This window comes from Panthera pardus, unplaced genomic scaffold (assembly GCF_024362965.1).
Source record: "Panthera pardus isolate Hobbes unplaced genomic scaffold, ASM2436296v1 HiC_scaffold_24, whole genome shotgun sequence".
In the NCBI taxonomy this organism is placed as follows: Eukaryota; Metazoa; Chordata; class Mammalia; order Carnivora; family Felidae; genus Panthera; species Panthera pardus.
This window is the reverse complement of record NW_026526810.1, coordinates 12234819-12260304: the sequence shown is the minus strand read 5'-3', so window position 1 is coordinate 12260304 and position 25486 is coordinate 12234819. Positions and strand designations below refer to the sequence as shown.

The 25486-nt window shown below is 47.6% G+C and overlaps 1 protein-coding gene across 2 annotated transcripts in view; it reads left to right on the top strand.

Annotated features, from left to right (window-relative positions):
• Positions 1 to 25486, top strand: part of PCSK6 (proprotein convertase subtilisin/kexin type 6) — a 191294-nt gene that overhangs the window by 100312 nt on the left and 65496 nt on the right. For both annotated transcript variants that reach the window (XM_019460080.2, XM_019460081.2), the window contains exons 7-11: positions 461 to 633; positions 6571 to 6783; positions 10543 to 10643; positions 15151 to 15254; positions 17174 to 17291. In XM_019460080.2, the coding sequence (XP_019315625.1) occupies positions 461 to 633; positions 6571 to 6783; positions 10543 to 10643; positions 15151 to 15254; positions 17174 to 17291 (709 nt within the window). The remainder of the gene's footprint in view (positions 1 to 460; positions 634 to 6570; positions 6784 to 10542; positions 10644 to 15150; positions 15255 to 17173; positions 17292 to 25486) is intronic.

Below are 25486 nucleotides of genomic sequence, written 5' to 3'. Positions count from 1 at the left end.
GGGAAAGTTGAAAATGACCCCAGAGTTCTGTTCTAGAAATAATAATCATAATACGTCTAATATGTTCTGTTGTTAAATACCAGAATGATATCGTGCTACTGAGGAAATGGCTTAAATCCTATATTTTCCAAACACTTATATTTCCTTTGCTGCTGTCCTGTGTCGGGGACGCCACAGCGTGGCCCCAGATGGTATTTGAAGTCCTTCACCTTGGCCAGCACAGGATGGGGGGAAAGCTTTCCAGAATGACACTGGAAGGCTCCAGAACTGTGTGGGGCTCCCTGGCCGTACCCCTGTGCCCTGGGGTCACGGTCTCTGCCGCCCTCCCAAGTGCAGAGCATAGAAGGCTCCAGAACTGTGTGGGGCTCCCTGGCCGTACCCCTGTGCCCTGGGGTCACGGTCTCTGCCGCCCTCCCAAGTGCAGAGCAGGTGTGCATGGAGCCCCCTTGTGTGCTTGCAGGCATCCGCATGCTGGACGGCGACGTGACGGATGTGGTTGAGGCCAAGTCTCTGGGCATCAGACCCAACTACATCGACATTTACAGCGCGAGCTGGGGGCCGGACGACGACGGGAAGACCGTGGATGGGCCTGGCCGCCTGGCTAAACAAGCCTTCGAGTATGGCATTAAAAAGGTGTGAGTTGTTCAGGGCTTCGGTGCATCTCTCAGAGCGGGGCGGGGGGGAAGAGTAAAACAAAGTTTTTAACGATTAAAAACAGAGTGACACAAGCCAGAGCCCCAAAAGAGGACCAGGATGGCCCTGCTGTGCCAGGACCAGTGTGAGGGAGAAGTCATTTAGGGGCTCAGGGAGGTGGCTCTCTACCATCCAGAGCAGAAGAATTTCACCTTGTCATAGAATGGCTATTTCAGCAGGTGCCAGCTGGTCACCCGCCAAGCCCAGGACTCTGTGCCTTGAAGCCTGACAGCCCCCAGCCAAGGGGTATGTGAAGGTGGGCAGCCGGGCTCTTAGTCCAACTACCTGGCCTGTTAACCTGGAATGTGCAGGTGGAAGGGGTGTCCTGAGCCTGGGACCACCTGCCCATGGAAACACCCAGCTGTGGAGCTTCCTGTGTCCGTCACGAGCGTGTGCTAATCTAGGGCCTCCAAAGCAGGAAGGCCTGGCCTTTTTGCCCTCAGTGCCAGCACACAGCCTAATGTGTTTAGGATTTCTTGGGTGGAGCCTCACCAGGGACTAAACAGAGCAAACATCCAAGCACTGGTTCTCCACTGACCAGCTGAGGGGAAGCAGAGGAAGCTGGCAGCCTTCTTCTCCTCCACCCACCAGGAGGCCCACCCACAGTCACTCTGTGATCATTAGTTCTGGGTCCTTGGGAGTCAAAAATGCAGGGGGAAGGGAAGGAGGGACTGGAGATGACCCAGTTCTTGTAAGCCAGGTGGTGCGGCAGATTTCTGGGTGAGGACAGCTTCTTGGAGCAGGCAGACAGAGTTGTGGTCAGTGTCCGGGTGGCTTTGGGTGGCCCAACAAGGCCCAGCCCAGAGTATAGGGTATGGCCTGGCAATGCTGACAGGGGTTTGGGCAGGAAGTCCAAGCATCCCTGGGTCAGCATTCATACTTCTGACTTCTATTGGAGATGGGGGAGAAGGGCTGGGGAGGAGGGTGGTTCAAGTCCATTTTATTATTTGTGCTTTATAAATCTTATTTTTTTTGAAGTTTATTTATTTGTTTTGAGAGAGACAAAGAGAGTGCAAGTGGGTGAGGGACAGAGAAAGAGGGAGAATCCCAAGCAGGCTCCACACCATCAGCACAGAGCCCGATGCAGGGCTTGAACTCACGAAACTGCGAGATCATGACCTGAGCCTAAATCAAGAGTCAGAGGCTTAACCGACTGAGCCACCCAGCGCCCCTTATTGTTTATGCTTTAAAACATTTTTTTAAAGTCCTTACTTATTGTAACCTATGCACCATGATTAAAATGTGATTAATAAATAGTTAATGAATAAATCAAATATTATCAGAAGATTGTGTTAAAGGCAACCTTTCTTTGTCTACCCTCTGCCCAACCCCTGGCCCTGCCTCATAGAGGAGCCATCTTTTTTAAACCCTGTTCATTATTTCTTTCTTCTAAATAATATAACTTGATCGCTTTTCTGGATGTATTGAGTTTGGCCATTTTCTATTACTTTTTTGTGGAGTTTGAGCATTTATGTGTTAGAATGCTCCCAACCTGGCATTTGACCTTATGGTCATGCCTGCGACACCACACAGCTTCCTTTGCCTGCCCCCACCCCCCACCCCCATAACTCCAAGAAAATGCAAAAGCTGCTTCTGTCAGGTTGCTGAGCACCTGAGCTGTGCCAGGTGCTGGAAGGTCCTGTGACCAAGTCAGCTGCTGCCTACAAGGGGCTGCCCGGTAAAAATATCTTATCTTCCCAGTACTCAGCTCCTACCACCCACTAGATCACATGGATCTCACTCTTGGTGACAAGTGGAACATCCTAAAAGTTAAGCTTAATTTAAGCTATAAACTAGTGATCACATTTTCTGTGTGGAAGACACTGCTTTGAATGGTGTTAATCCTAAACATGTGTTATTCTAGAAGATGATTTCTAAAGATCTGATGTCTTAGGACAGGGCCTCCCATTTCCTGGATAAATAAATGATTGTTTTCTTTCTTTTTTTTTTTAAGTTTTTTAAATTTATTTATTTTTGAAACAGTGTGTATGTGTGAGTGGGGGAGGAGCAGAGAGAGAGAGAGAGAGAGAGAGAGAGAGAGAGAGAGAGAGAATCCCAAGCAGGTTCTATGGTGTCAGCACAGAGCCCGACATGGGGTTTAATCCCACAAACCATGAGGTTACGACCTGAGCCGAAATCAAGAGTCCAACGCTTAACTGACTGAGCCACCCAGGTGCCCCGAATTGTTTTCAAACAATTTTTTGGTATCTCAGTTTACTTGGGTTTGTGTAGACGAACCCATGGAGGACTTTGGAAAGCCTGGAGCTGCAGAGAGGGGCTCTTTGCATGCCGAATTCCGAGCAGCGTCAGCTTCATCAGGCTGTCAAGGGGGGGTGAGGAAGCTGCAGAAGGGACCATGTGGTTCCCTGTCATTCTTGTCACAGTTGCTTGAAATACTGAGGTCATTTCATTTTTTTTCAGTCATTCTGAAGTAAAATATATCATATAGGGAGCCTTAAATTGTAGCCGTCTAAAGTTGTCACTGAAAATCCTCCTAGAAATTTGGTGATCTCAAACCAGACCACATTCCCCCATCTGTTTTTCCTCCTCGGTGCCCCATTTGTCACCTACAGTCTTTTTCTGTCAAGTCTGACTTCATTTCTGGTGGACGATGTGGTTTGGAGACTTCAGAGACCATAATTTGGCATAGGGATGTGCCTAATGTCGGTCCTTAGGAAGCTTTACCCCTCACGTAGCTTGTCATCCCAAAGGGGAGATGCAACATGGCTGAGGCTGGAAAGGCTGGCCTTGCCCAGATGCCGGGCATTTGCTAGCCCTCAGGAACGGTGCTTCGGAGTTCACAGATGAACCCTTCACCTCCCAGGCAGGACGCTGAAATAGGTTTTGATCCAGTTGAGGTTGTGACTGTCCTGAACAGAAATGCAAGTTCATGGCTGGGGTTGAACTGTCATCTCCTATAACGTCTGCCCTGTAGCTTCCATGACCTGGGAAATGAACATGAAAGAGACAGCGAACACATCTCCCACACCTCAGATCTGGGTATTTTCTCCACCTCACTTTCACTTTCTTTTTAGGAGACTTTTCAGGAAGGAGAAAGGTTTTTGATGCCTCGACACCTGAGAGAATGGATTGGTCTAGGAGTAGCTGTGTGGTGTTAGGTGGAATATATATGCCTTTGGCACTTTAGGCCCTTGTTACCCAAAGTGGAGTCCAGAAGCAACCACGCGGGCATCACCTGGGAGCTCATTAGAAATACAGAATCTTGGGGAGCCTGGGTGGCTCAGTCAGCTAAGCACCTGACTCATGATTTTGGCTCAGTCCTGATCTCGTGGTTTGTGAATTCAAGCCCCACATCGGGCTCTGTACTAACAGAGTGGAGCCTGCTTGGAATTTTCTGTCTCCCTCTCTCTCTGCCACTCCCCTGCTCACTGTCTGTCTCTCTCTTTCTCAAAATAAATAAGCATTTTTTAACAATAAAAAAAAGTAGACTATTTTAAAGAAATACAGAATCTCGGGGCTCCCCCTAGACCTGCCAAGTCTGAGTCTGCCATGGAGCAAAGCCCCCAGTGACCTGTGTGCATGCTCCAGTACGAGGAATGCTGTGTGGAGGCATCGTCTGTGCTTCTGGAACAATAAGATTATAGGCCCCACTTAGCAAAATGACAGTGTTTCATAAATAAATAATCCGCATGGAATAAAGATCGGCTCTGATGGATTAAATACCTTTTTATTTGGATTTCCGTTTCTTTGAACTAGTTTCAAAGAGAATTACATACAGACACACCCATTTCTAAGGTACTTTGCGCCTTTCTTCCAGAAGGTTGACCTTTGGCTAAATGTGAGTAACCTTTCTGTGGAGCTCATGGCCATGTGGACAGGCCCCCCTGGGACACGTGGAAAGTGGAGTGAGTGAGGCAGCTTTGAGCAGCGGGATTGTGTAAGTGTGAGGGACCTTCTGTGGACTGTGTTGAGAGCCTCAGGTTGGAAACTGGAGGAAATGTCAGAGTCATGACAAATAGGCACAAAAGGGCAAAGAACTATAGTCCACTTGGTCTACAAAGTGGAACGTCATGGGGCTTTCAGAGTAGTTGGATCTACTCAGCCTGGGATGGACTTGAACTCAGAGTGAGCATAACACCCCCTGAGTCAGCAGCAAGGCTTCAGTTGGACTCTATGGGGATCACAGAATTCTGTTGCAAGTTTTCTTTGAATTGGCCAGTTGTTGGGCGTAAGTATCAATTTCCTCCCACTTATTTGGAAAGAAGGGTCCTCGGCAAGGACACCAAAGTTACCGGCCCTGTGGGTCCAGTTTCACCCACATGGGTGTTGGCACTGCTCTCTGGGGCTGGCTGTGTACCACCAATGGGTCCAGCCACTTGGGCAGAATGGTGAGCTCTGTCTTGGATTAATTCATCTTTAGCTGGTGTTTGTGACTTGGTTGGATCAGAAATCATTGCTTCTGTGGATGTGGGATGGAACAGAGCTGCAGGAAGCTACCCTGACCACCACTGCCTCTCAAACACTTGCTCTCGTGTATGCGTTCCTAAAAATAAAAACCTAGGTACAGGTGAAGTGCTGGCCTTGTCTGGCATTGACCATCTGACTGCTTTAATGTGGACCCATGGCGGGGACCCTGGGAAGCCCTCATAAGATGGCCATGAGCAGCCGGGGCATTCTGGACCATGACCCTTTTTACCTATTCAGTCCTCACCCAGAATTCATAGTCCCACCCCCTCTTTTCAAAAATTAGCTTGCTCTGGAGCACCATGAAGCATCTAACTTCAGCACAGGTCATGATCTCATGGTTCATGGGTTCGAGCCCCACATCAGGCTCTGTGCTGACAGCTCAGAGCCTGGAGCCTGCTTTGGATTCTGTGTCTCCTCCTTTCTCTGCCTCTCCCCTACTCATGCTCTGTCTCTCAAAAATAAATAAACATTAAACAATTTTTAAAAATTAGCTTGCTCTCCAAGACATGTGCCTTTTCCACTGGGTTTTTAAGAAAATTCGCCCTCTGCCTCATAGGACCAGCTCTTTCAGTCCAGAAAAATCAATGTTATAAATTCAGCCATCAATTTTTCATCTCAGTAATATTGCTCTTTGTGATGATCGGACATTACGATGGAAATTACAGGCATGGCTCTGGAATAGAACAGCTTGTTTGAAGGCCCTTGATTTTCCCATGAAGAACAGAGAGGTCTTTCTGGGCCATCTCCTCAGTGCAATCTGTGATTCTGCAGCATTAATCCTGTCACCACAGGCAGAAGTGCTCTATTAAAATAAAACAGGAGGGATGCCTGGGTGGCTCAGTCAGTTTAGCATCCTATTTTGGCTCAGGTCATGATCTCAAGCTTTGTGGGTTCAAGCCCACATCGGGCTCTGCGCTGAATGGCTCAGAGACCGGAGCCTGCTTCAGATTCTGCGTCTCCCTCTCTCTCTCTGCTCCTCCTCTACTCATGCTCTCTCTCTCTCAAAAATAAATAAACATTAAAAAAATAAAAGAATCCTTTAAAATAAAACAGGGGCCCACAGAACCATGTCCTTGGTAGCTTCATACAATCTGAATGCATCCTTTTTTTTTAATGTTTATTTACTGTTAAGAGAGAAAGAGAGAGACAGAGCACGAGTGGGGGAGGGGCAGAGACAGAAGAAGGAGACAGAGAATCTGAAGCAGGCTCCAGGTTCTGAGCTGTCAGCACAGAGCCCGACGTGGGGCTCAAACTCGTGAACCATGAGATCATGACCTGAGCCGAAGTTGGATGCTCAACCAACTGAGCCACTCAGGCACCCCTGAATGCATCCTTCTTAGACCCTTGGAAGGGACATTCCAAGGGAAGGACTCCTGGCTGGTGTGAGACCCACTCTTCAAAGTTGTAGCTGCCGGGGCTGACTGACACCTTGTTATCCTTCCTGTCTAGGGTCGGCAGGGCCTGGGCTCCATTTTCGTCTGGGCATCTGGGAATGGCGGGAGAGAGGGGGACCACTGTTCCTGTGATGGCTACACCAACAGCATCTACACCATCTCCGTGAGCAGCACCACCGAGAACGGCTACAAGCCGTGGTACCTGGAAGAGTGTGCGTCCACCCTGGCCACCACCTACAGCAGCGGGGCGTTCTACGAGCGGAAAATTGTGAGTCCTCTTGGCCAGGTGGACAGCTTAGGATCTGCTCCTCCAGCCCTTTGGGGACAAGTTTCTTTTCCCCTGAGGCCAGTTTGTGCTGGCTCCCAGGGTACCAACCTCCCCCATCAGCAAACTGGTTGTACCTCGAGGGAAACCCCAGTCCCTTGGCAACCTTCCCCAGGCCCTGCCTTTCTAATTTTTGCACAAAATACCGATTAAAACCCTCTCTGGCTTCAGAGATCTAAAAATAGCATTTAAGAATGGGGTGCATTCTCAGCACTGTGCCTCCTTTTAGCTCTCTAAATTTCTGTGGTCACATCGCTTGGGATCCAGCTGACCGGTTCAGTTTCAACGTGTCAAAGAGAGGAAGGGAAAGTCTTGGTTTTATACTGAAACATTTTAGAGATCTCAGTGTTCTTCCAGGCCATCCTCTCCCTAACAAAAGGACTTGCCCCAGACCCTTCAAATTGAGCACTGGTTTTTCTGTCTGTTACTTTCACTTCAATGGACATCAGTGTGATTTCTCTTTTAAAAAGTGGAATCCGTGTTTCTTTTTTCCCTACAGGCTTTCCTGCTTTAAGAAAAGTAAAGAGGGGGAGGATTTTGAACTGAAATTAATGCAGAATTCAAATGCACAGTCATTAAGTTGCTTTTTAGACGTTTAAAAAATGAGACCGTGGAGCTGGCCAGACACGGTTTAATTTGAAAACAAGCTCACTAGCATCTTTTTTATTTCTCCTGCTGCTTCATCGCATCTCGAGAAATTATTTGCAAATTTATTTTTAGGTTTTTCTGCGGGAGCACACAGGCTCCCTGTTCCCCACTTTGCTCTGTACCAGTTGAAAGGTCAGCCACGGCTGTTCCGCCACCAGCCTGGCAGCGGCCCGGGCTAGTTAACGAAGGTATTAATTTATTTTCCTTTTCTACTGGAGCACGTGCCCCTGGGACAGGCGGCCGAGATTCTGCACGGTGTCCTGTTCGTTTAGGAATCCAGCTTCATTTGAACACGGACTTGCCGGGGTCTTGTTAAACAGGCCTGCTGGCTGGAGGCGTGTGGGGTGGAGACTGGGTCATTGAACGCTTTGTACCAGAGGCTTCCTGCCGGACGACCCTGTCTCTCAACCCTGGGAGCAGGGCTTGCAGCTTTATTTGCTTAATTAATCATACTGCGTGTGCACACACCTTAGCTACAAAAGCCTTGATTCTTTTTTCTTAAGTCCCTTCTCTGAGCCATAACATGGGTCAGAAGGGTGTAGTTAAGAGGATGGTAAAAGAGAGAGTGAGTCAGTTCTTGCTCTGGACTGGAATTCTTCTCTGAGAGTATGGACGGCATTTTTTGTTTGTTGTTATTATTGTTTTCAGCTCAACTAGAGCCAAGTGTTTGCTCTGAGTCCCCTTAGAGAACCTCCAAGCTCTGGACTTTTGGCAGCTTGCTGTCAGCTGGAAATCAAGGCTCTGTCCCATCCGTGCCCTCTAGTGAATGCCAGGCAGCATTTGCCTGGAGGGTGGGATTGCCTGGTGCTGACACGTGACTCTTTATACATGGAGTGACACATAACGTGAGCATCTCTTACTCAATTATTCCTTGGCTCTTTCATTCGCTGAACATGAGCAGAGTACCATGCACGACATTTGGTCTCAGGAAGGGGGACCTGCCTGACTTGGTTGAGCCATCTCCTCCCTGTACGGAGGACCCACTGCTCACTCCCCAGTAGCCCTTTCTCATGGGCCTCACCTGCTCTTGGGAGCTTGGCCTCCTGCCCAGATGCCCTCAGTTTCCCTCACGGGCCACCATTGTAAGTATGTTTCAGGTGCCAGCTGTGACTTTCACCAGAAACCTTATAAAGGATGTGGCATTGTGCCCATTTGCAGATGAAGATCCTGGGGTCAGGGAGGTTGCATCCTTGTCCCTACTTCCCTACCCTCAGCTGCCCTTCCTAACGTTAGGTTGCCTCAGTCCTGCTGAACAGGGAGGGAGGAGCAGGCTGGTCTCTGCCAGTGTTCCTGTACAATCCTTCCTGTGTGTGAGAGAGAGACAGGCTAGATCCTGTCTGGGTGATTGCAGCCCAGCCGGAACGTGAAGAAGGAAGATACTCTGTTTGGGAGAGGATCTGGATTGTTAGCACTAGGGCAATTCATGCTTCAGGGCTATGCAGATCGGCTACTAGAGGCTTGCAGTTGGTGAGGCTATCAGTTTCCTATTGCTGTCGTAACCAACTATCCCAAACTTAGCTTAAACAGCACAGATTTATTATCTCATAGTTCGGGAGGTCAGAAGTGCAGCAGCCTCCATGGAGTCTCTGTTCTGAGTCCCCTGAGGCTGAAATCCACGTGCCTGCCGGGCTGTGTTCCCTTCCCGAGGCTCTAGTGGGGAGTCCAATCTGTGCTCGTTCAGGTTGTTGGCGGCATTTACTTTCTTGTGGTTATAGGACTGAGCTCCTGTTTCCTGGTGGGCTGTCTGCTAAGGGCTGTTCTCAGCATCTCCTGGCCGCCCACATTCCTTGGCTTATGTTTCTCCATCTCTGTGTTCAAAGCCAGCAATGATGGCTTGGGCCTCTCTTCTGCCTCATCTCTCTGACACATTTTTCTGCCTCCTTCCACTTCTGGGGGCCCTTGTGATTACAGTGGGCCCACTGGCTAATCCAGGATATTCTCACTGATTTAAGGTCTGCTGATCAGCAACCTTAGTCCCATCTGCAGAGCCCATGGGGAGTAGCTTGAGGGCCAGAATCCCATCTAGCACAGCAGGTGTGGCACAGCCCAACCCAAATCGGGTGATTCCCTGGTGCTGCTTCCTCATTTCAGCTCAAAGGCAAGGGGCAAATCAGGCTGTGTGCTGGTGGGGCCCAGAATCAATCTCCCCACCCAGCTGGGAGTCAGTGCCTTAGAGGAAGGCATGCGGGGCCCCCGCAGTTTGCTGAGTCAGCTTTGCCTCCCCAAGGAGAAGGGCCAGCTTCGTGGTCCCGTACAGCAGGCGCTGTGAAGGTGGAGAACTCGCCGGGTTCGTCCGCTCCTACAGATAGAACTGGGTGCTTTGGGACACAGTCAATGATCTAAGGAGGATGTCTTGGTGGAGAGTGATCTGTGACCTTCTATGACTGACCTCTGATCTTCTGACTAAAGGCAGAGATGCTGTCTGGGCCACCTGGGCACCCCCCCCCCGCATGTTTCCAGCTGCTCTGAGGTCAGAGGTGACTTGGGGGTCATTCCTGTGGGCTAGCGCAGGTGGTTTCGCCATGGGGACTCTGCCATGGAAGGCCCTCTTTGTTTCATTTTGTCTTACCTTTGTGTCTCAGCACGCACACCTGCAACAAGGAGGTTATGCGGCTTCCAGCTGTTTGTCTTGCTTCCAGCTGTTTGTATTCCATCTTCCTTGTCTCCTGGTTCTCAGGCTGTGATTAGCTCATCCCTGCAGTGGGTCGGTGTTTTACATATGCGAGCAAAGCAGATTAGCAGGGAGTATCTGACACAAAGCTTGACTGCAGAGGGGCGCCTGGGTGGCTCAGTCAGTTAAGCATCTGACTCTTGGTTTTGGCTCAGGTCACCATCTCACGGTTCCGGGTTTGAGCCCCATGTCGAGCTCTGTGCTGGTAGCACGGAGCCTGCTTGGGATTCTCTCTCTCCCTCTCTCTCTCTCTGCCCCTCCTGCCTCTCTCAAAATAAATAAACATTAAAAAAAAAAAAAGCTTGACTGCAGAGATATGAATGCATAGTGCCTCTTGAGTAGCTTCCGACATCTGGGAGCTGACTTAGCCTCTTGTCACCCAGGTCACCACGGATCTGCGCCAGCGCTGTACCGACGGCCACACTGGGACCTCGGTTTCAGCCCCCATGGTGGCGGGCATCATCGCCTTGGCTTTAGAAGCAAAGTAAGTTCCCACTTGTCTTCTCCTCTTTTCCTTTGTTTTCTGTAAATTTTTAACACAGTAAAACACTCATAAAATTTACCATTTTAACCATTTTTTTAAGTTTATTTTGAGAGAGTCAGAAACGTTGCAAGTGGGGGAGGGGCAGAGAAAGTGGGAGACTCCGCCTTCTCCCCCGTGTCCTCAGGCGGTCTTCCCTCCATCTATGTGTGTATCTAGGTCCCAGTCGTACTGGATTAGGGACCCCAATCGTATAAGGACCCCAGTCGTATTGGATTAGGGCCCACCCTAATGATCCCGTTTTACCTTAATTACCTCTTTAAAGACCCTGTGTCTCCAAATACAGTCACATTCTGAGTATTGGAGGGAGGGCTTCAATCTATGAGTTTGGGAGGACACGATTCAGCCCGTATTACTGCCTATAACCCCTCCCCCAAGCTCTGGCAATGACATTCTACTTTTCCTCTCTATGAGTTTGACTGCTAAGCAGCTCACATAAGTGGAATCATACAGGATTTGACTTTTTGTGACTGGCACACATGGCACAATGTCCTCAGAGTGTATCCATGTTGTAGCATGGGTCAGGATTTCCTTCCATTTCAAGGCCATCCTTAAGGGACGTGAAGAGATCCCTTCCCTTCTTTCCTTTTTAAACATTTTTTAGTATATATTTTTAAGTTTTTTTATTTTTTTTTTTTGAGGGGGGTACAGAGAGAGCAGGAGAGAGAGAATCCCAAGCAGGCTCCATGCTATCAGCACAGAGCCTGATGCAGAACTCGGTCTCATGAAACTTGAGATCATGACCTGAGCTGAAATCAAGAGTTGGATGCTTAATGGACTGAGCCACCCAGGTGCCCCTCCTTCATTTCCTTGTTAAAGCTCACCGCCTCCTGCCCTTTGTAGGGCCACAGAGAGCTGGGTGGTCCAGAACCCCAAGTCTACCTCCCATGCTGCGTCACATACCAGAATCCCCCTTCAGGCGGCCACAGGCTGATCTTTATAAACTTTAGTTGATAAATTGATAATGCAATGGTGACATTTCATCTGTCATAAGCCAAATAAAACTCTAAGTTGTTAGTGTCTGGATGGGTCAGAAAGAACATGCAATTATGGTGTCAAAAACAGATTCAGTTAAGGCATCAAAACTGGCTCGGAACATGCCAGCCATTTGAAATTGCCAGTTGTAGATGAGATTTTAAATTATTCAAAAAAATCACATTTGGGTTGCTTCAATCCTCACAATTGTGTATGTTTGCATGTTGATTCCTACGAGGCAAAATGGCATACAACTCAAATGCTACCAGTTTAACAGAGGAATAACTAAATATTTTCGATTTGCAGGCCAAAGCACTGGCTTCTATGTCCTGAGGCTCTTTAAAAAAAAAAAAAGCAAACAACTCTAAATAATTACTTACTTGTGTGGAAAGTGGCATTCACATACTTAGCAATTCATTGTTCTATATTTCCTTCCATTCTTTATTGGAAACATGCAAGGAATTTTGTTAGTCAAAACTAAATAGAAAGCAAGCTTCATTTCATGCCAGCTTGTCTCATTAAACTTGGCCTGTGGACACATGAAAACTCTCATCTTCCTCAGTATTTTAGATGCTCCTCAGAAGAGTACAGGTGGCGAGTCAAGCAAACTTGAAAACAGCATCAGCTTAAGGGTGCCTGGGTGGCTCAGTGAGTTAAGTGTCTGACTTCAGTTTGGGTCATGATCTCATTTTGTGAGTTCGAGCCCCACATCGGGCTCTGCTGACAGCTCAGAGCCTGGAGCCTGGTTCAGATTCTGTGTCTCCCTCTCTCTCTGTCCCTCCCCCGCTCACACTCCATCTCTCTCTCAAAAATAAATAAATATTTTTAAAAATTTTTAAGAAAGAATTTTATTGAACTGAAAAGAAAACAGTGTCAGCTTTGAGCATTTAAGCCTGCAGGACCGGTCAAGGCAGGGACGGGTTGTAACAAGGGACCCTGCAAGCCTGAGGTGAGGAGATTGGAGACGAGGCCAGCTCACGTGTCCAGGGAGCAGGCCTGCTGCTCACCTGCCTGGCATTGCCTTCAAACACTGTTCACTTGTAGGTAGAAGGCGTCAGGGCAAAGCCAGATCGTCCCAGGTGGAAAAGGCCTCAGGGGGTCAGGGAGGGCCTGTGGACAGCATGTAACAAAAATGAAGAAAGACCCGCACATGTAAGAATTGTGCATAGGTCATCCTGGTTTGTGGCAGTCTTGGGACTTTCCATCAATCCCTTCTTTGTTGAAAAACATTTTCAATGCCATTTCTTAGCTGTATTTTTCAGATGACTATATTTGTGATTTTGGTACCAGAGTCCGAAATAAAATGGAAGTCCTTATAATGAGATGGTTTCCTTTTTTTTTTTTAAAGTTTATTTATTTATTTTGAGAGAGACAGCATGAGAGCAACAGAGGGGAAGAAAGAGAGAGAGAGAGAGAGAAAGAGAGAGAATCCCAACCAGACTCCACACAGGCAGTGCAGAGACTGATTTGGGGCTTGAACTCTCAAACCATGAGATCATGACCTGAGCCAAAATCAAGAGTCAGAAGCTTAACCGATTGAGCCACCAAGGCACCCCATGATCGTTTCCAATAATGTCCCTTTCTGCACCCATTCTGTGCTGCCCTGAACTCTGAAGTTCATGCTTCCTGGCTATGCTGAACTCCTGGGTGGACTGGCTTTAGCCATCCTTGATAGGATGCCGACATGAGTAGTAACATGTCAGGTCACACAGGTAACAAAGGCTGTGGCCCCACCCCTGGCTGAACTCTAAAGCCTGTGCCTGTATGAAGCCTTGGGCCACATGGAGCCTCAGAAACCCCCTTGAACTATGAGGTTGGCCACGGGGCCTCAGGAGGGGGAGTGGATATGGGGCAGAGAGCCGAGCAAAGACCTAGAAACTGGACTAATGGACATGGCTGGGGGAATATGGCCAGGAGGCCAGTGAGGTCATTGGCACAGTGGCAAGAACATGCTGGAGAAATCCCAGAAGCCTGGGGCTAGTGCCTGGAGAGTGAGCCCCAAGGGAGGAATCTACTTGTGCCCCAAGACTCAAACCACAGTGAGGTCCCAGTGGACAACAGACAAAGAGGTGGAAAAATAGAATGGTTCAGCCACTGTAGAAACCAGTGTGGTGGTTCCTCAAAAACTTAAAGATTTACCATGTGATCCTATAATTCTGCGGGTGGGTATCTACCCAAAGAACTGAAAGCAGAGACTTGAAGAGCTCTTTGTACACCCATGTTCATAGCAATGTGACTCACAATAGCCAAAAGGAGGAAGCAAGTCAAGTGCCTACTCAATAGATGTATGGATAAACAAAATGTGGTCTATGCAAACAATGGAGTATTATTCATCCTTAAGAAGGAAGGAAATTCTGACACCTGCCACAACATGGATGAGCCTGGAGGACATTATTCTGAGTGAAATCAGCCAGTCACAAAACGACAAGTACTGTAGGATCCCATTTATATAAGGTTCCCAGAGTCGTCACGTACATAGAGACAGAAAGTAGAATGGTGGTTGCCAGAGGACTGGGGAGGAAGAGGAAACGGGGAGTTAGTGTCTCATGGGGACAGAATTCCAATTGGGGAAGATGAAAAAGCTCTGGAGATGGATGGTTTGTGATGTATGTACAGCAATGGGAAAGTACCAAGGACATGCACTGTACAGAGAAAAATGGTTAAGAGGGTAAATTTTATGTTATGTATATTTTTAAGCACGCACAAAGAGTGGGTGATCAGGAAGACCATTGTAACCACTGTGGGCTAGGGCAGGCACTGGTCAAGAGGAGGGGGTGCAGACTGTATTTAAGACAGCATCTGTCTGCGACCTGGTCTTAATGCTGTGGACAGAGGGGGTTATGAGAGAGTATCATCTATCATCGTAAGATGGATCCTGGTTACAGAGGCGTTAAAAAGGTGGGACCATGTATCTTAGACTCAAAAAATTCTGATCTGTGCATTTTTATTAGTGGGCATGTGTTCTTTCAATGAGATGTTTCCACTTTGCACCAAAACAAATATATTATAAATTGGGAATTACTAAACTCTCAAATTATAATTGGTAGCAGGTGGATCTAAACAACGACAGGGTCTGGGAAGATGATGGCTTAAGCATGCTGTCATGCACCACAGCCATTTACTTATGATGAAGAATAGGCCCCCTCGTACTTGTAAAATAAGGAGGTCCCTCTCTCCGCTGCCACAATTTCCTCTCTAGGCCTTGAGCACTCAGGCACACCTTGGTAGCAGGGCTGGGTTTTTAACGCTAGGGATTTTAGGTCACCCGTTGCACTATTTTATCTTAGGATTTAATCCCTGGAAACCATTCTTCACAAAGAGGTTATAAAATAAGCCCTTGCTGAGGAATGGAGTCTTCGGGAATTCCTTAAGTCCCCACTCGGGGCTGGCTCCCGTCGTGCCACAGTGGATGGTCCTGTGCAGCCATTGTTTTGACCTGTGTGGACTTCAGCGGTCTGTCATTGTGTCATTGCAGCAGCCAGTTAACCTGGAGGGACGTCCAGCACCTGCTGGTGAAGACATCCAGGCCGGCGCACCTGAAAGCAAATGATTGGAAAGTCAACGGTGCTGGTCATAAAGGTGCGGTGGTGGCTCCTGTTGGGCTGGGCGGGGACCAGTCAGCCGGTCCTGGGGGGCCCACTGGGTCACCTGCTGGAATCTCTATTAAAGGGTTGACAGGAGCTTCTCAAAAAGAATCCCCAAATGACCTTGATTGTGTGTCACAAGAGTGAGACGTATGTAGCTAGAGATTTAAGGATGGTGTTCTGGGACCTCACACTGACATTAAGGAAAAAAACCCAAGATCGGTAGAATTCAGGGTTCCCTAAACATCATGACTTTTCCCACATCCAGGGACCACCTGTACCAGTATTGGTATAATAGTTCTCTTTAAATTGACTTGCATTTTTTTTTTACATAAAGAAATATATTTTAGGGGCACCTGGGTGGTTCAGTCAGTTAAGCCTCGGACTCTTGCTTTTGACTCAGGTCATGATCTCATGTGAGCTCGAGCCCTGGTCAAGCTCCAAGCTGGATGTAGAGCCCACTTAAGATTCTTTCTCTCCTTCTGCCCCTCCCCTGCTTGTGCTCTTTCTCTCTTGCTCTCTCTTTCAAAAAAATATATTTTTTAAAAGGAAACTTTATTACATCTAGTTAAACACGGGTTTGGTGTGTACTTTTATTTTTTCCTAATGCACATCCAAGCAAATCCATGACTATTAAGATAAATAAATAATATTTATTTGTGTGCCACCTAAGGGCAGCTTGCATTCTTAGTCCTGAGTAGCAATACGATTTTGAAACTGGCCCTCAGTTTCCTTATGTGTACAATGAGGACCCTGAGATAGCTATGTAAGTTACTTTCTAACTATAAAACTTCTGTCTGTGTTATAAAAGTAACTCCTAGAACAGCAAGTCTTCTTCCCCCGATCCAGCCTGGGACAGACATAGGTTCCATGAAATCAACCTGCAGTCAGGGCTTGTAACCCAGATACATGGAGCCTCTTAAGCAGATAATTATAGGACTGTGCCATTGGCTTTGTTTGTATGGCTTCTTACCAGAGATGCTTGAAAAAGATTTCCATTCAGCCATGGTATGTTAGGGAGGACTTTTTCTCCTTTCCTGAAGCTGAGGCCCAACTATTTCGACACCAAGCCTGATACTACTAGTATGTGTAAAATATAGGGCAAGTGGTGTTATTGTGAGTTCCAAGGGACATTCCTTTTAATAAGAAAGCCATTGATCAGGCAGGCCTAATGCATCTTTGTTTTGCAGGAATGCTGGTGGTAGTCGTGTGCTGTAACAAGAGCTGACCTACATTTCAATGTTGGCCTAATTAAATAGGAAAATAGATTGTATCTAGTTCTTGACCTTGCCTCTTAAATTAAACTTTGAAACTCTCCTGCCACGGCCAAATTAAACACTGGCTCAGGCCAGCTCACAAGTGCGCACACCGTGCCCCTCTCCCCAAATGCCGTGGGAGGTTAGCAGGCCAAGAAGATGGCAAAAAAGATGGCCCTGCTTTCTTGTTTATTGCACATCATGGTCGCGTGAACCAACGGGTTTAAGGCTTTGTTTCTCTTGTCTGGTTCATGATTCAGGGAGCCCAGATGCCGATGAGTCCCTTCACTATACAGAAACCCAAACTTGTCTCCCAGAAAGAAAGTAATAGGTCCGAGTAGGAAACACTTCTTTTCCTACTCAGCACCGGAGTGGGCCACATTGGCTGGCCTGCACCCCTGACCTGAAGGAGTACAGACCAGGGAGAGGGTAAAGTGGCTGGGATCTTGGAGCGGTCCTCAGAAGGGCTGGTCCTGCGGCCCAGGACTTCCAGGTGATGGCCCACACCCTTGCAGCCACGGAGTGACACAAGTGGTCTGTCCCGTGGCAGTTTTGGATCAGGTGCCCTGCGTGGGAGCCAAGTGGAGTGTGAACGCAGAGCCTCGCTCCATTCCTGGGGGGCAGGATGAGGCGGGGTCTGAAGGCTCTGTCTTTCCAGTTAGTCATCTCTATGGATTTGGCTTGGTGGACGCGGAAGCCCTCGTCACGGAGGCGAAGAAGTGGACAGCGGTGCCCTCCCAGCACATGTGTGTCGCCACCACAGACAAGAGGCCCAGGTGAGGCTCAGCGCAGGCACCGCGTGGCTTTTCAGGAACGTCGGTGCCGACCTGACTCTGCTGCCAGGTTCTGCAGGGGGAGGTGTTCACACACGCAGTCCCGTGCACGTCAGTGGGCATAGACCGTGCATAGACGTGTCTGCGTTTTCTCATACGGATTGTTGAGCTGGAAAGGAGTCACTTAACTCATGACCGTTTGGAGGTATTTTGCTGTCAGTTATGGTTTCTCCTCTTGCTGCAGATTGCCCCATGGTGGGGAGTCAGACCCATGGCCCCTCATGTGGGAAATTCTTACCCAGGATACTTAGCAGAGCTGACCGGCCCAGCGATCAGCCCTGCCCACTGGAGCAGCTGTGATGGGGGTCGTCTCTGTCACCTGGGAGCCCAGCTGCAGCCCAGCCCACAGTGCGACTTCCTCAGCCCAGAGCAGGAGTGGCCGTATCTCCCGCTTCTCTGTTGCAGAAGGGGACTTATTATCCAAAGCGCAGAGAGCTTTTCCTCTGCTTCACTTTTATCTGGACTTGATAACTAAGATTCCTAAGGTTTAAGCACCAGGATTTTTTTTTTTAATTTTTTTAACACGTATTTATTTTTGAGAGACAGAGTAAGACAGAGCACAAGTGGGGGAGGGGCAGAGAGAGAGGGAGACACAGAATCCAAAGCAGGCTCCAGGCTCCTATCTGTCAGCACAAAGCCTGACTCTGGGCTTGAACCCACTGACCACGAGATCATGACCTGAGCCAAAGTTGGACTCTCAAACCAACTGAGCCACCCAGGTGCCCCAAAGCACCAGGATTTTTTAACAAGCCTTGAGCTGTAGGACCCTGGCTTTGTCTCTCTTGCACGGTTAGGACACTCCCGGTGTCGCCCTTTGTAGTGACTTGCTCTAAATCAGATGCATTCATTCATTGGAATTTTTGTTAAAAAAAAAAAAAAAAAAAAAAAAAAAAAAAACAGCCACAGAGTAAATCAGATAGCAAGAACCCTACTCCATCAGGAGAATAAATCAGATGATTCTTCTGAATTCTGCCATAGCCACTCTACTTTTTAAGGAGGAAAATGGTGTTTCTCTAGGCCTCAGTATCTGATAAAGAATGGAATGCTTTTTTTTGTTGTTCTTAGCTGTAACTATTTTATTACCTTTGGGAAAATGCGTGTTTGGAAAAAGACATGTTGGAGTGATCAGAAGTGACCCTTCCTTTATCAACAAATACAGATCACTCCCTTTGATACTGCCTCTTCTTTGAATGCACCTACCTCTCAAAAAAAAAAAAAAATGAATGCACCTACCTCTCAAAAAAGAAAAAAAAAAGAATGCATCTACCTCTCATAATGTGTTCCTCTGCTAGAAAATGTTGAGGAAAACACTTCTCGCTGCTGCCTGGCATACGGGAGGAATTCAGAAAGTATTTGTTGGATGAATAGCCATGGAAGGCTCTTTTGAGAAATTACATCTGCGTCCTGCTGCTAACTGTGGACACTGACAGCTTGGGTGACCCCTCCCAGGCCTGATAGGTGAGGCGGCCAGCGGCAGGTCTCAATCTTGACATCTTAAAGCATAATTTTCCAGATCTGGGCAGCCTTAGCCTGTCAATTCAGAAGAAAGCGAGAGGTTCTCTGAGATAAAGAAGGCCTTTTGCTTTCTTTTGTTTTGCCTGTTGGAAAATGCCCGGCACGTGGGGAATCAGACTCCAGGTCAGGTGACGCTGGGCACCTGGGAGCTGGGTCCTGCTCCGCGAGGCCACTGCGTCCAGGCTTACTTCTCTCCCACGGGTCTCCCCATCAGGGCGGCTCCTGAATGAAGCATTCTTCTCCTGCCAGAAATAGTTTTAAGATGGTAGAGTGGTGCCTAGGTGGCGAAGGGTTGTTTTTATTTTTATTTTATTTTGTTTTTTAAATGAAAGCACACAGAGTCTAGACAGCATAGGTTGAGGGAAACAGCCAAAACATACAGTGTGACATTGTTCCTGTCCTTTGAGGGAAGAAAGGACTCTGCGAATTCCAACAGAGGGGAAGAATCAGACTTCTGTTTCTGAAGAAAGGTCATCTTTACGTGTAGCGGTTTCAGGCTCTTTCTAGACTTTTCAGCCAACCGGCGATCCCAAAGCACTTGCTTAACTGCACTCTCAACTGTTCCCAAGGAGATAAGGGCCTCCAGATAGAGAAAGAGAGAAGAGAGAGGAAGAGGGGGAGATTTAGAGAGAAGGAGAGAGAGAGAAAAATATTACTATGTGGAAGGGACCTTTGGGCTTTGTCTCCTGGCAGAGAGCTCCAGCTTACCTGTCAGGGTCTCTTGAATCAGGGCCACTAAGCACCCCTGAAGGTTATGGCCAATTTCTCTCATGAGCGTTCTTGTCTAGCTTTGCCCAAGCTTCTGGAATCACTTGGCTTACAAATTAAAGGGAAATGTTCCCACATACCTATGTTTCCCTCTCCCTGTCAGTCCCCCTTCTCCATGGTCTGGCTCTCCACCAAGAGAGCCGTCCACTCTTGTGGCCTCATTCTGGTTTCTCCTTCTCGTGGTGGAATCCAGGACTCTCTGAATGTCCCAGAGTTGGCTTTAGCTGCTTCCCGTGGAGAAAAGCAGAAAGTGAAAGAGAAAGAGAGAGAGAGAGAGAAAGAGAGAGAGCCTCTTTATCTGGCCATCCCATGCATACCTGGGTGCAATGTAAGTGATACATTTACCTCTTTCCTCTCGGGTAGAAGGGAAAGGCTGCCCTAGTGTGATGAAATTCAGAGAACTGTATTCATTAGGAGCAAATATGGACGTCCCAGTGGGGGCTGTGGCCACATCTGCCATTCTACAGTACTGTCGTATGGGGTGCTGAGTCAGAGGGCCTGGGTGTAGATGGTCACATACTGGGGCAGGAATGAAGTGCATCTAGGGACTGTGGGGTTGGGAATTTAGCCTGTCTCTGTCTATATCCCCCTCCTGAGAGAGAATAAGAAGTCCCCAGGAGCATGGAGAAGGTCAGGGAGCCTGCCTGGAGATGCCAGGAGAGAGGGGACCACAGGGGTGGGGGTGGTAAGAAACGAGAGGGGCCAGGCCTCCTGCTCCAAGGCACAGCCAGATCTCACTGAGCCATCTCTTTACAGCCTGTCACCCCCCCACCCCAAAACAGACTGAGCCCCCCCTGAAACAGACACTATGGTGTCTGACTTAGCTCTCCAGCACCCACAGAGCATCATAAAAGCTGTCGATGAATGCTAAATCTAAATGCAAGGACAAGGGGAAAATCACTTGAACTTGACAGCTACTTTTGCAAAAGAGAATGACTTTTGACATTCAAACACATTCAGGAGAGATCCTTGCTTAGTCTTGGGCACAAATGGTTAGGACTTTTCTTCCGTTAAAGGAAGGTACAGAGGACCATGACCTGTGACATTGCCCATGCAAAATTATTTAACAGTCTTTGTGTCTGGGGCACCTGCACAGCACAGTCAGTTAAGTGTCTGACTCTTGATTTAGGCTCAGGTCATGATCTCACAGTTCATGGGATCTAGCCCCAAATCAAGTTCTGCACTGACAGTGCTAAGCCTGCTTGGGATTCTCTATCTCCGTCTCTCTCTCTGCCTCTCTCTCTCTCTGCCCCTTCCCTGCTTGCGCTCTTTCCCCCTCTCTCTCTCAATAAGTAAATAAAAACATTTTTAAAAATCTGTGTGTCAGAGTAGGACAAAATTGATATTTTTATAACCTTTCTAAAAGCAAAAAAGAAAATCAAGTTCAGTATAATTCCTGTGAATGAAACAAAAAAATAAAAGGCCCAGCCAGTAAATATCTTATTTGACCCTTAGGATGTTTCTAAGCCAGCACTTCTTTGTGTCTTTAAAACTCAGGGCTGCTATGAAACATTTTATGTCATCCCTGACTCTCTACTCCTTCTGGAAAGACAGCAACAATAGCAGAATCTCTTAAAGGATTAAGACATTATCTACTCATCTTTTGTTTTAATAGGTTTGGAAGGTTACCATCTAGAGTTTACAGTGTAGTGTGGCTTGTCTTTTATCGAAAGAACTCACACACCCAAAAATATATTTCAGTCCCAAAGGCTTTGCATATTAAAGATTATCTATAGACCAGACCATATATTTATAGATGTTTGAGAATTAACTATGGATGGGGGCGCCTGGGTGGCTCAGTTAGTTGAGCGTCTGACTCTCAATTTCGGCTCAGGTCATGATCTCACAGTTTGTGAGTGTGAGCCCCGCATCAGGCTGTGTGCTAATGGCGCAGAGTCTGCTTAGGATTCTCTCTCTCTCTCTCTCTCTCTCTCTCTCTCTCTCTGCCCCTCCCCCCTACTCATGCTCTTTCTCTCTCTTTCAAAATAGATAAACATTAAAAAAAAAAACAAACCCCTGGGACGCCTGGGTGGCTCAGTTGGTAAGGCGTCCGACTTCGGATCAGGTCATGATCTCGCGGTTTGTGAGTTCGAGCCCCACATAGGGCTCTGTGCTGACAGCTCAGAGCCTGGAGCCTGCTTTCGATTCTGTGTCTCCCTCTCTCTCTACCCCCCCCCCGCCATGCTCAAGCTCTGTCTCTCAATAATAAATAAATGTTAAAAAAATTAAAACAAAAACAAAAAAAACCCTTATGTTAAAAACAATTAACTATGGATTAACCACATACTATTTCTCCTTCTCGTATTTCATGAAACTAGACCACACGGGTTGGTTACTTTATCACAACTCTACCTATAAATACATAGATAAGCATAATGGATAATGATCAGGACCTTACTGTGTGCCAGGCATTGGCCTAAGTGCTCTGTGTGAGCTCACACATTCAAAACAGCCAACAAGGGTGTGAAGTGTGGGGACTATTTTTATCCCCATTTATATATTGAAGGCACTGAGGCCCTAAGGAGTTGAGGAGTAGCCTGGGGCTGAGAGGTGGAGGGGCTGAGTTGCCACCCCAGGCTGCCCGTCCCCAGAGTCCACCTTGTCCCCCTGGGAAGGGGCACATCACAGGGACTCAGGCGGGACCGAAGCAAGCGGAGTGATCTGCACGTTCTCCAGGAGAGAGCTTGCTTCTCTTCCTTCTGCATCCCCAACCGGCTGGGCACACTGGCCCTGAGGACAGAAGGCACCTTGGCCCTGGCCAGTAGGAGGTTCCTCCAGCCCTGAGCAGTTGCCAGCACCCCAGAGGCCAGGCCCAGTTGTCTTGTCGGCAGCAGCTTAGCTAGGCGAGCAGGCAAGGCCACACAGCCGCTATGTCCTGATGAAGTACCCGTGTGGCCATGACCCACATCGGCCCAACTTCAGGACCCTTCTGTGCTGTGGCGCACAGCCTGGTTTGGCATCTTTTTTAAAAGCTAAAAGCCCCTCTTACTCTGACCTTTGGTCTGCCCTGTCTATACTGTGCAGATTGCCCACACGCCCCGCGTGGCACTTCTCTCCAGGGCATCTAACTGTGTGCACTCCTAGATGCTATATGAGCACCCTGCTTCTGGCTTCTTCCATCAGGGCATGGCTGGTATCCTAGGAAAACTCGTGCTCTGCTGTCCTGCCCTGGTGGGTGACCATACCTGGGTCCTCATATTTGTCCTGGTTCCTGACACCCCTTGAGACACTGGTGAATATTTGTAAGCTGCCTATTATCCTACAGCCCTTGACATTCCAAGCTTATTTTTTGCCACAAACCTGTTCCCCCCAAATTATAAATGCAACTTACTTCAAAAATTCGTATTTGAGGGCACCTGGGTGGCTCAGCCAGTTGAGCAGCTGACTCTTGATGTCGGCTCAGGTCATGATCCCAGGGTCGTGGAATCAAGCCCCATGTTAGGCTCTGCACTGAGAGTGGAGCCTGCTTTAGATTCTGTCTCTCTCACCCCCTCTGCCCCTCCTCCACTTACACTCTGTCTCTCCCTCTCTCTCTCTAAAATAAAATAATGAATAGTTTTTTAAAAAATTACTATTTGAATTCAAATAATACAGCCAGTTCTCAGTTAATGTTCTATGAAGTCACCACAAACACTGACTTTGCAAATATAGAACCATCGCTTCTAAGAGAAATACAGGGTTAGGTTTGTGCAAGCCTCTGGCCACAGCATTTTTGTCAACTGATCCATACATCACCTTGTTTTATGTGTGTTTCTGTTTAAAAAAATTTTATTTACTATGTATTACTGATTCATTAACACCGGACTCAAGGCCAACAGCACTGTAACTCCTTCCTCAATGAAGCTCACCCAGCACACGTGTTTTCTCTGCAAGGCACATCACAGCTGTCCAATGCTTAGGAACCAGACAGCACCTCAGCACTCTGCTTGGGGGCCATTTTAAGCCATGAAGCCACCAACCAAAGGCACAAAAATATGAAAAACATGGCACTAAAAATAGATCACAAGAAGGACATTTGTTCACAGTATGAGAACTGAAAACAAAAGACAGAGTGTCGCCTTTGTTTGGCCTCAACTGGGAACGTGTGTATCTGGGCAGCTCAAACATTTTGCTGTTCTGCATATATCCACAAATGATCACAAAAGCACAAGTATTGATTTAGGCAAATTTCACGGAATCGTGAATAATGGGAAGTGACTGTATATCTTATTGTCTTTTTCACTCCCCATCAGACTGAATCTTAGAGCTGGAAGGAATGTTTAAGGCCAGCTAATTTAGCCCCTTGTTTCATACAGGGGGGGGAGAAAAATAAACGTAAATTTAAACACTGTGTATTAAAGCACCTTACAACTTAATCATGAACAGCATGTCTAGATTAATGTACTGGATTAGTCTCTTTTTCTTTTCAAATTGTATTTCCAGCCTAAGTGATGTGCTGTGGTTTCATAATCAAAAGCAATTTCATCTAAGGAAGACCTGAAATGTAAGCTAATATGAAAGAATCTATCTATTTGGGATTCTGTGACCATCCTGCCAAGAACGTTCATCCTAGAACATATCGTAGATCTAAAAAGTGACCCAGAATTTTTTTACTGTCTACGTTCAGATCCCTCTGTGCCCTCCAACAGACCAAGTTGCTTTCCCACAGTTTAGTCTAACAGGAATGTCCCAATTAACCCCCCTCTACTCCAATATTACCCTTTAGAAGGTCTGTGAAAGGGTTACTGGTTGACCTTCCTTTTTTGAGAGAGAGAGAGAGAGAAAAAGAGTGTGTGCGAAAGTCGAAGCAGGGGAGGGGTAGGGGGGTGGGAGGCACAGAGAATCTCAAGCAGGTTTCATGCTGACAGCAGCCAGCCTGATGAGGGGCTCAAACTCATGAACCCTGAGACCAGGACCTGAGCCAAAGTCAGACACTCAACTGACTGAGCCATCCAGGTGCCCCTGGTTGACCTTCCATTGTAATGGTCGTCAGCCCAAGACAGATTCCAAATACAACATGGGGAAGGACCAGTCTGCCTTCCGATTCTGGTAGGTCTCCCACTCAGCATGATCTCAGAATTGTCTAGTGAGGAGCTGGGCCCAGCTCGCTTTGCCCACCCCGCCTCCAGCCCTGCAGCTTGGTAAGGCAGCATTGCTCTGGAAATGCTCTACACCAGAGCACAGATCTGCCCTTGTAGCTGAGCTGGAGAGAGGTCTTCAAGGTGGGAGTTAGAAATATTGGCTTGGGAACACCTGGGTGGCTCAGTCGATTAAGCATCCTACTCTTAGTTTCAGCTCGGGCCATGATCTTACTGTTCATGAGATCGAGCCCGGTGTCCAGCTCTGTGCTGACAGTGGAATTCTCTTTCTCCCTCTCTCTGTCACTCCCCCACTCATTCTCTTTCTCTCTTTCTCAAAAATAAATAAATAAACTTAAAAAAACAACATTTAAAAAAGAAAAAAGGAAGAAAGAAAAAGAAGAGGAAAAGAAAAGAAAAAAGAAAGACATACTAGCTTGTAGTATGTTCCCAGCCAGGGCAGAAAGACAAGAAGAACAATGCAGGGTTTCCACTGGTAGCTACCAACCTCCCCCTCTCCTTGCTTTCCCTGGCCATTTGGTGTGTAGGTATCCCTCACTTTTCAAAAGTTCACCTTACACCACTTGGCTTTTATGAAAGTCTTAGACCTGGAAGAAATATGCAGAGGATTTCTGCTTTTCCCAAAGAAAGGGCAGAAAGCGAAAATAACATTCAGTATTGGTTTTGCAGCGAGCTGCTATAAAGTCATTGCACACCCTAAGCAGCAATAGTGGTGCCCCCAAACTCCTTCCCCGGGGAACTACACCCAGCATCTCAGCATCAAGCAGTCACAGCTTC